Here is a 10,620-nt window from a genome sequence, read left to right on the forward strand (position 1 = left end):
TTGTACAGCCTAAGATTCCCATGTTGCCTCAAAGAGCCCCTGTCCTGTAAGGCTGCCCTGCCTATGCAGATCAAATCTCATTGCTGACTGGTTGTTACAATTTATACAAACTGCACACATAAGGGCTCCTATAAGTGGTTTCCCTACAAGGCTTCAACAAATGCAATGTCCCAGAAATTATGAGCTACAAATTCTAATTGATGACTAAACCAAAACAAAATAAGTGTAAGATATCATAAATGTAGAATCTAAACTGTAATATGCAGGGCCTCCTGTGTCGGTCAGTATATGTTTGTAATGTAATTTTTTTATGATTATGAATACACCCTTCTATTGTACCGTGCTCCAGTACGTGTTGGCGCCTTAGAAATACAATCGTTTTCAAGTAAACCTCAAACCTTGCCCTATAGACTAAATGACGTCACGGGTGCAAGGAAAACGCGTTCTCCTCCTCGTTCCCTTCCCGGCTTCCATACGGCCATTGACGTCTCCCCGCGCTGTCCTGCGATTGGCTGATTTCAATAGTCGCGGGCTACTTGAATTGAGAAGCTGCAGCTGCTGTAGTGGAAGGGATTGTTAGAGAGGTGCAGCGAGAAGCGGCGGGAGTGGGAGGTTTTTAGAATACTATACCGGCATTTAAGCGGGAAGGGGCGTATAGCTGAGCAGTAGACAGACGGTCGGCCATCGTCTTTTGCTTATAACCCTAGGGAGGGCAGGAGACGTGCAGCCGCGCACTCTCCTACAGGCGCCAGTCCTTCCCCCGCTTTCTTCCTCCCTCCGGATCGGTGTGCACGGTATGGCCGACCCTCTGTTGCGGGACGAGAATCAGGAAAATGTTCAGCCCCGAAAGCCCCTCGCCCCTGTGGGTGGACGCACCGTGCTGGGGGTCTTGCAGGAAAACCACCGGGGCCGCCAGGCGCTGAAAACGGGCAAGCCGGCCCTCCAGCAGACTCAGGTACGTGTATGGAGCCCGTGTACCGACCACAATGGCTAATAGCACAGAAGCGATCTAAAAGGCTGATTGTCCGGTAGATCAGGTCCCGCCAATTGTATAGAGACTTTATCTATAATAAAGTCCTTATGACATGTCTTCACTCTTTCCCTGGGATTTGTCTACAACTCCTAACATCCTTCATGGTGCAGGTATTACTAGTATGTTTATATTCCCTGGTGAGGGCCTGTGCTAGGACTGACTATACCACATGAGCACCGTGTATGGGGGGGGGATACCTGCTGCCGCCGCCGCCATTTCACTGCTGGTGTCTAACAACTGTGACCTGAAGGTCGGCGTCTGACCCATTTTTCAGCAGAGAATACATTCACACCATGGGCTGCTGTTGCTTTACTATTTCAAGTCACTGTCCCATTCATTTGTGTGCATGTGCCCTGGTAGCAATGTCAGCCATTCCTTGTCATGTGGCCATTTGACACCATGGGTACATTCCATTCTGCTACTCTCATAACCAAGTTGCTACACGGGCTACCTAAGAATTTCAAGTATCTGCTAGCACTGAAATGTATCAGTTTTGTCTCCTTTAACCATTTGCCTCTTTGGTTTGTCTACCTGCGTTGCCCCTTTAAATCCCATTTAATGTCAATATAAATTGTGACTTGTTTAAAAGCAAGCTTTACCTCGGTAATCTTGAGCTTGTGTGATGTATTTTGCCAGCACAACTCTTTGTTTTAGGGCTGAGTTGCCGCATGGTGTGAATCTTCAAACCCCTCCAAATTGGACCTGCTTGCAGCATAGTATGAGCAGGCGCTTCCAGTTCACTTGGACTAAGCTACCATTTTAGGAATGCAGAATAGCTTGAGTGGGCTGGGATGTTCTACATTTACATAAAAAGGGGCTCATTCAAGGCATCTTTAAAATGATGTCCATATTGTATCCTGGTGAAGGGATTTTAAGCACTCTCAAAGCCTACTTTTCTTCATATATTTCTGATTGAAACATAAGCCAGGTGTCTGCGTAGTGGCAGCATCTAACAATTGTACACAAGCTAGTGTGGAGAATGTGGCTGGGCTGATAGACTGTCAAATATTGTAGCCTGTAACACACGTTCCCATACATTGACACTATACCAGGCTTTTGGGGCACTGATAGGCCTCTACTTAAAATGCCAGGGCATGGTATGAAGTAGTCTTCATTTAGGACACCGATGTTGCGCGTGTTGGCGATAAAATTACTAGGTACAATGTTCCCTTGAATAACCTAATTGCTGAATCCCTGGCAGTTTACTTGCTCAAAAATGCTCACTACTGCATGTTGGGGTAATGTAGGGGTACTAGCAGAGATAGTGATCACAATGTTTTTCAATTAGTGGTGTAGCAGCGGCTGTTGGTAGCTTAATAGCTAAAATATATAACCAAATGTCAATGAGACAATGTCTCCAATCATTCTGTAAATATATAATTTGTTTGTTTTTCATTTTTAGGTTTTGTCCGTTAATCACTTAGGAGTTAATGATGAGAATTATGGCAAGATACCGGCAGGAAAAGCCGCCAACAAACAGCCAACTTTTACAATCCACGTGGATGAGCCAGACTGTGCAAATAACAGAAGAAAGCCTGTTCATAAGAAGACCGTTCAAGATGAAAATCTACGACAACTAAATACGGTTCTGGGTACCATTGGTACTAGAAAACCTTTAGAACCTATCCAGATTGCAATGGAAACTAGCTTTGGTATGTTGGTTTTGCTCATTGTGTTCTCAGCTGCTATTGCCAGCTGGGATTGGTTTTGTCACTTGCTGAATGCCCTACTGCCCCCCCCCCCCCCAAATGCTACAGCACATTACAACGTGAATGTTTTGACTCTCTTTAGGCTCTCCTATGGATATGTCAATTGTGGATGAAGAACAAAAAGTAGTCGCTTGTAGTAATGTTCTTGATTATGCTAAAGAGATTCACACGTACCTGCGAGAAATGGAGGTAAACTTTTAATCTTGTCTTAAATAGTAACATGGCACATGTGTTTAACCTCAATTTCCGGTTGTAGCAAATGCCAGCTTGTTTACCTATGATAAGGAAATTTTCACGCACATGTTGAAAGTAAATACCTTTTTTAAATGGAAGTTGGTGCTATCACAGCAACAAAGATATTTTGTTTATATAAATAATCTGCTGTGTAGCAATGGGGGCAGCCATTCAAAGAAGTAAAGATTCTGGTTAGGGTAGGGACTCGCTGGGCGATTCAGGGAAATTTAGTCGCCTGGTCACTAATCGCCTCGCCTTTGCAGCAATCAATCTCCCTGAACGCCTTCCCTCGGCTTGTGTGCCATGCCGCAGGCGACTTTTCATTATAGCCGGCATAAGACAGAGGGAAGGCGTTCGGGGAGATTGATCGCCGCAAAGACAAGGCAATTAGTCGCCAGACGACTAAATCTCCCTGAATCACCCCCTACCCTTACACAGCATATAAGCTCTGTAGTACAGAATGGTGTTCTGTTATCCACTATTTAACCTGTGCTATTTAGCTTCCCCCCCCCCCATGTCTGCCATTGCTACAAAGTATCTTCTTTATATCAACTATAGTGGTGTTTCTGAAGTAAACAGATCAATTTTACTAGTGCAGGGCGAAATTTTTAAACACTTTAATTTTTTGTTAATGTTCCTTAAACAAAAGATAATCGCTCCCTGGTAGATTTAAGAACAGCACTCAATAGTAAAAATCCAGGTCCAACTGAGACGGCTTAAGTTACATTGAGTAGGAGAAACAATAGCCTGCCAGAAAGCAGTTCCATAGTGCAGCACTGGCTCTTTCTGAAAGCACATGACCAGGCAAAATGACCTGAGATGGCTGCCTACACACCAATATTACAAAAAAAAAAAATTATTTTATATGGTAGAGTGAATTATTTTCAGTGTAATTTAGAAAAAAAAAAAATTAAGACAGCATCGGTAAATGGCTACTGCACTACATGCATTTACATGGACAGGAGTTGTAAGTGCATACTGGTCCTACAGTGTTTCTAAAGCAAACAAAACAGTTGCAGGTCAACACTACATTATATTTGTATTACTTTAAAACTCAAATTTTTTGATGTTACTGTTCCTTTAAAAAGCTGATGTATGGTTACCTTCCCATTGCTGTTTTCGGGTGAGGTAGATATCACTCAAATCTGCAGTAAAGAGTGACTAACGTTTATCTGAGCACAAGCCGCATAACTAGGGGCACCTGGAAAACGGACTGTCTAGCCCCATGTCAAATTTAAATATAAAAAAATAGATTTCAGTGCAGAAGTCTGCTGGAGTAGCGCTATTAACTGATGCTTTTCGAAAAAAACATGTTTTCCCATGACGTATCCCTTTAATAAAAATGCAATAAAGGCGATGGGACCACAAATAGAGCCTTCCATTAAAGTGCCGGGAAAGCCTAATTCAAACTAATTTATTTTTTTTTCCATCCCATGGAACTTTATAAAAGTGCCACTATCTTACCTCTACCCCAGGCATTTTACACCAAGACTACACTTTCAAAGTAGTGTAATTTGGGACAAATTTCTACTTTATTGCCATATCCAAGTCAGACAGGAAAGCCTGGTAAAGATGGGTAAAATGCTGGTTCTTCTTCGGAAAGATTTGATAGTTTACTTGTGGTGTCTTTAACACTTTGCCATTCCTATTGAATTTCCTCTTCTTGTATAGTTGCAAATCCGTTCATAACAGATTGCACTGGTGATTACCTGAATTGAAGAATAGTAAATAAAGAATGGTTGTTGAGCTTCACATTAATTTTGGCATGGTTCAAGTGGTCTGTTCAAACATATGTTCTTCTACAAATCTTTCTGTGGAGCAGAGGTACTGATCAGTTTGTAGAAGCGAATATTTATTTTATATATTTTTTTTCAAATAAATATCCTATTTACACGTTTTTCTGCAGGTGAAATGTAAGCCAAAGTCTGGTTACATGCAAAAACAACCAGACATAACCGGCAACATGAGAGCTATCCTTGTCGACTGGCTGGTTGAAGTTGGTGAGGAGTATAAGCTGCAAAATGAGACCCTGTACCTTGCTGTTAACTATATAGATCGGTTCCTTTCGTCTATGTCTGTATTGCGAGGCAAGCTCCAGTTGGTTGGAACCGCTGCAATGCTTTTAGCATCGTAAGTAGAAATGGTACACTTCAAATGGCCATAAGAAATTATTGAATGGGGTTTTTGGCCACACTGCTAATAATATTGGTATTTATGGGTTATGTACACCATATTTAAAAGTAGAGTATATCCACATCTGTATGTTTCAGCTCGTTATATTAAGGTTTTATTAAGGTCAAACTATCTTTAATGCATCCATTGGTCACAGGAAAGTTGTAATGTATAAGGCCACCTTTAATATACAGTTGGGTGGGTTTTTTTTTTTTATTTAATAAATACAGCGATGGGTTCCTGTTTAAAGGGGAATTATCACAAAAAATATTTAACATAAGCTTGAGCATACTGAAATAAAAAATGTTCTAAACCAATTAAAAATTATATACTGTTTCTGAAATTTTATATTCACTATTCCTTTCAGCATATGTTTCTTTTCATTCTCTCCATGCAGGAGTTGGGTGTCATATATTCATTGATGGTTAAATCCAATATATCTTGTAGGGGGGTCTCCGTTTGCCTTGAAGATGCATTAGAGCCAACTCTATTAAAATCACCAGACATCTCTCTACATGCAGGATTTGTGAAAAATTGAATTACTTTTGTTTGTACTGGAATTGGTTATTTGAATGAGCTCCAATACATCTGCTAGGCAAAAGGAGCCCCCTATTAGATCTGTTGGATCCAACTGTCAATGAATATCTGACGCCCAACTGCTCCATGAAGAGAAACGGATACTGAGAGAGGGATAGTGAACATTAACTTGATTTCAGAAACCATTCAGAATTTGATTGTAATTACAAAGTTTCTTCAGTACGATAAAGCTTATGTTAAGTTTTCATTTTTGCAATAGTTCCCCCTTTAATGTATAATAGGCTACTCTCAGTCCAAACCGTCATTATAGCTTTTTTTCTTTGTATAGAAAATTCGAGGAAATCTATCCTCCTGAAGTGGCGGAGTTTGTTTACATTACCGATGATACATACACAAAGAAACAGGTTCTCAAGATGGAGCATCTGGTGCTCAAAGTTCTCTCCTTTGACCTTGCTTCTCCAACTATTTTACAATACCTCAATCAGTACTTCCAAATACATCCTGTCTTTCCGAAAGTGGAAAGCTTAAGCATGGTATGTATACAGCTTTACAGATGCGTTTTACATTTATTCACTTAATCCCAGAAAAACAGTTTCATATCCACCTCCCTGTTTGATTGTAGCGATGGAAATAAACTTTCTATGTATAATCAAATGCCGAGTTGTTTCTAAAATGGTTACATTAAATCTCTTTGCCTTGCAGTTCTTGGGAGAGCTCAGCTTGATTGATGCCGATCCTTTCCTGCGGTATCTGCCCTCTGTTGTTGCTGCTGCCGCATTTGTCATTGCAAACTACACAATTAATGAGAGAACTTGGGTATGTGAAGTACTTTTTCTACTAAAAAACACACTGTATGCCACACCATCAAAACGTTTTAACTTGAAGTAGTTGATGCCCCAAACATATCAATGAGGTCAAGGATGTTAACGAAAACTTAATTTCAGAATTGATGCATAACCAACAGAATGTTTATGCAAGTGCCATATTAAAGCGGTCATTAATTTTTTTTTTGACACCATTTTGTGCTCCCTCAGATCACCTTTCAGGAGATGCAGCTCTAATTCTAACTGGATGAAGTGTGGGAGTAAAGGTGGCCATACACGGGCTGATAAAAGCTGCCGACAGACCGAGTCGGCAGCTTACTGGCCCGTGTATGGGGTCCCCCGATGGGCTTCCCCGATCGAGATCTGGCTGAAAGTCGGGCAGATCGGATGGGACAAAAAAATCCCATCAGATCGCGGCCGCATCTGTTCGTTGATGTGTTCCGGCGATCCGACCACCCGTTCCCATTCACTAGGATCCGATCGTTGGGCCCTAGGGCCCACAATCGGATCAGCCAGATATTGCCCACCTCAAAGTGGGGCATATCTGAGAGATATCCGCTCGTTTGGCGATCTCTCCGTGTATGGCCACATTTAGACAGATCAGGCCATTTGTTGGCTTATAGTATCTTAGCATGTATGTGGTTAGTTTGTCTGTAAACAGTGAGTTGTAGAATCTTGGGGTGAACATTGGTACTTAAAATGGCAGTTTGGAATCGCCAAATGGCACCCAAGTATTGTTTTATGACAATGTTTTATATGAAGCAGTACTCTAAGTGTAAGTTGTTTTTATTTAATAGTTTCCCTTTTAAGGTACTTCATTACAAACAGTTGCTGGAATAGCCAGTTTGCCTCGTTCCTAGTTGGCTGCTAATGTTTGTTAGGTGCAATCATAGTAAAACTGCATGTAGTTCATATTGCCTAAAATTGTTTTTGCAGCCGGATTCTCTGGTGGAGTACACAAGCTACACACTTGAAACACTTAAACCCTGTATTTTGGACCTATACCAGGCCTACCTCTCTGCAGCAAGTCACCAACAGCAAGCTGTGCGAGAGAAATACAAAACTCCTAAGTAAGTAGCTTTGGTTTTGCTTGTGGAAATGCACTACAAACTGTTGTGAAAAAGCATGAAAGCAATGTGCAGACATGCTACTGTAAATGGAGACTTGATTTAATAAAACTGATTTTCTTAGTGGTTGTTTGCAGGTCCCAAGTCTGACTGTTTCTTGGTTTTTCTTCCAGGAATCACGCTGTATCTCTTATTGATCCTCCAGAATTGCTGTCTATATTTTTATAAACTCGAGGAATGGACTTTTCAAATGTATATTGATAAAAGCACATGATGTACAGTTTTTTTTTTATTTTTATGATAGACTTTGGTTGTAAATCTCAAACTTCAATGTGAGGATTGGAGCAGCAGAATTACGAAGCAGTCATGTTTTTAATTTTATTTTATAAGGTTTTACATTTTGTAAATTTTTTTTCTTTTATGTATGTGGAATCTTGTTAGATATATTGGCTCTTTAAATCAATCTGTGCACAACAGCTTTTTAACCAGGCAGTTAGCATATTGTTTTGTCTATTGATCATTGTTTGACAATAAATGTTAACTAAACAGCACATCACTTTTTTTTTTTTTTTTTATATCGAAGTGTCTTGGGTTTGTATGTCAAGACCAATCACCCATTATCTAAATACACCTCTATTGAACTAGTTGGTCAGTACTGCCGAACGTGCATGTGCAACGCTGTGACAGTTTTCAGGGAGAACTGCTGTGGTTAATACAGCCCTTTACATAGAAGCTTTGGAAACTCTGGCACACAGGCAAGCTCACTCACATTCTGCGTGAACTTTTCTGCCAAAGGTGACATTTCCCATGTTGCTCTAAAGTGATTGACATGATGCTTTTAACTTCTGCACCAGAGCAGTCAACCCCCCCCCCCATATGCCTTAGGCATAGTTTATATGCTGCTTTTGGAAAATCTTTTATGGGGAAATATTCAAGCACCCTTATGTAAAGATTGTAAATGTATTTGGTTGCTATGGGTAGTGTGGTCACATGCATAATGGTTTTACAGAAAATGGTAAAAATGATATCAAAAGATCTGTCCCAAGGCCTTTACTTTTAGTAAAAAAAATATTTATTTATATTCACATTAAAAATCTGATACATACTGACCCCACATGGCCCACCTTGCGCGTTTCACACCCTCTGGTGCTTAATCATAGGTGTCAAGTACGGAGGGTGTGAAACGCTTAAGGTGGGGTCAGTATGTACTTTTTTTTTTTTTTTTTTTTTTTAACTAAAAGAAAAGGCCTTGGGACAGATCTTTTGATATAAAATGTTTTTGTATATGATTGCCTGTGAACTGGGGCAAGTCCCTTTGGCTTAATTGGGGATTTCCAGAATTCAGATGTGGACTCCTGACCGTTGAATGCCTTACATAAAATGGTAACTTGAATTGTCAGATCAAAAGTATGGCAGGGGGGCCAAGACAGGTATGCTTATGTAGCTATATATAGCACTAAAAGTATACCTCTGTTACAATCCAGATCAATTCAGTTTTGTTACTGTTCAAACAGCAACAGAGTAGTTGCACATTTTAAGACTGTTAAGAGGACCCAGTAGAGCAGATAATAGGCACAAATGCTGTCAAATAACGCCTCCCCATTTAATATGGTAATATCAGAGACCTGATCAGTGCAATTTGGCCTCAGGCTGCTTTCAATCAACATTTGTGGAAAGTGCTGCAGGTTGACCTGATGAGCATTTTAAGGCAATAAGTCTTAGATGTAGTACAGATTTTATTGTGGTTTTTATTTCTTATCCAAGCCCTGCTTCAGAGTCCATTCCATTAGAGCCTCTTACAAATATTTATCTACAAACATGGAAACACTTCCAACTAGATTTCCAAGATCAGAAAAGGGGCATTTGAAGGGGTTGGGCCCTTTAAAGGGCAACTAAAAAAGTCTAAAATAGAATAAGACTAGAAATGCTGTATTTTGTATACTAAACATTAACTTACTGCACCAGAAGCCTAATAAAACAAATGATTTATGCTTTCAAAATTGGCCACAGGGGGTCACCATCTTGTAACTTTGCAAGACCAAGACATTCTCCGTGTTTTCTGGGCTGCTTAGAGGTCGTCATAAATTATCAAAACAGCACAAGTGAAATATCTGCCAGAAGCCAAAACATTAAGGCTGATTAATAATCAGAATATACAGACTGCACTGGGTCCTGTGTTATGTAATCTAATGTGGATTTTATATTTTTATTACAAACTTTCTCCCAACTCTGCAGAACCAGTGGCTGCAGCAAAATAATCCTCCAAATAGAATCACAGTTTCTGTTTAAATCTGGCTCCATGATATTTGTCCCTGCAGCTGGAAACAGTAAAGGGAATGTAAAGGCAAATATAAAATCCAATACAAATCTCTACAGTCGTTGACTGCTCTACAGGGAGAAAAACAAAGCTGCTTTAGTTCTGCATGGCTGGGAAATAAGGCAGGGGCTCCGCCTGCTCTTTATAAGCAATTGTTTCCCTGCAGAGCAGTTAGGGATAGTCTGACAATTCCTATCCACAGCAGTAAATGAAGGGAGAATTTCACTGCATACTTTTAACACTGGTGTCACTTTTTTAAAGGGGACCAGTCACCCATAAAAATGATTCCAAATTATATTTTATGTTTGTCAAGCAAAATTACATGTATAAATTATTTGAATCTTTTTTTCAGTCCGTTTGGGAACTCATAATTATAGCAAGCAGGAAGGAGCCATTTTGTGGACACTGTTATTAAGGCAAGCCTTGTATCATCTCGGAATCTTGTTTGTGCACCAGAATAGGGGACCTGATGTCCATGCCCTGGCTACACAATTAAATTAAGAGAGTGACGAGAGAGCAGTGACATCTAGGAAGTGCTGAATGGATAGTAAAAAGTAATTGTGCCTAAGGAACAGAGGAGGGGCAGACAATATTTGACAGCTGAGATTTTTTAATGAATTTACAACAGCTATGAATGCTTTAATAAAAAATAATTTGTATTTCATGTTTAATTTGAAAAGGACTTTTATTATACAGCTTTTTATGTCTGGGTTACAGTCCACTTTCG

The 10,620-nt window shown here is 40.1% G+C and overlaps 1 protein-coding gene across 1 annotated transcript; it reads left to right on the top strand.

Moving 5' to 3' along the window:
* Positions 1–720: 720 nt before the first annotated feature.
* Positions 721–8,127, top strand: ccna2.L (cyclin A2 L homeolog). The gene is given in 8 exon segments (NM_001096243.1): positions 721–955; positions 2,436–2,685; positions 2,825–2,931; positions 4,883–5,106; positions 6,014–6,218; positions 6,388–6,501; positions 7,446–7,579; positions 7,750–8,127. Coding segments are annotated over 8 exon segments (1,248 nt in total). The 5' UTR covers positions 721–796; the 3' UTR covers positions 7,805–8,127.
* Positions 8,128–10,620: the final 2,493 nt, after the last annotated feature.

Source organism: Xenopus laevis, chromosome 1L (assembly GCF_017654675.1).
Source record: "Xenopus laevis strain J_2021 chromosome 1L, Xenopus_laevis_v10.1, whole genome shotgun sequence".
NCBI classification, from domain to species: Eukaryota; Metazoa; Chordata; class Amphibia; order Anura; family Pipidae; genus Xenopus; species Xenopus laevis.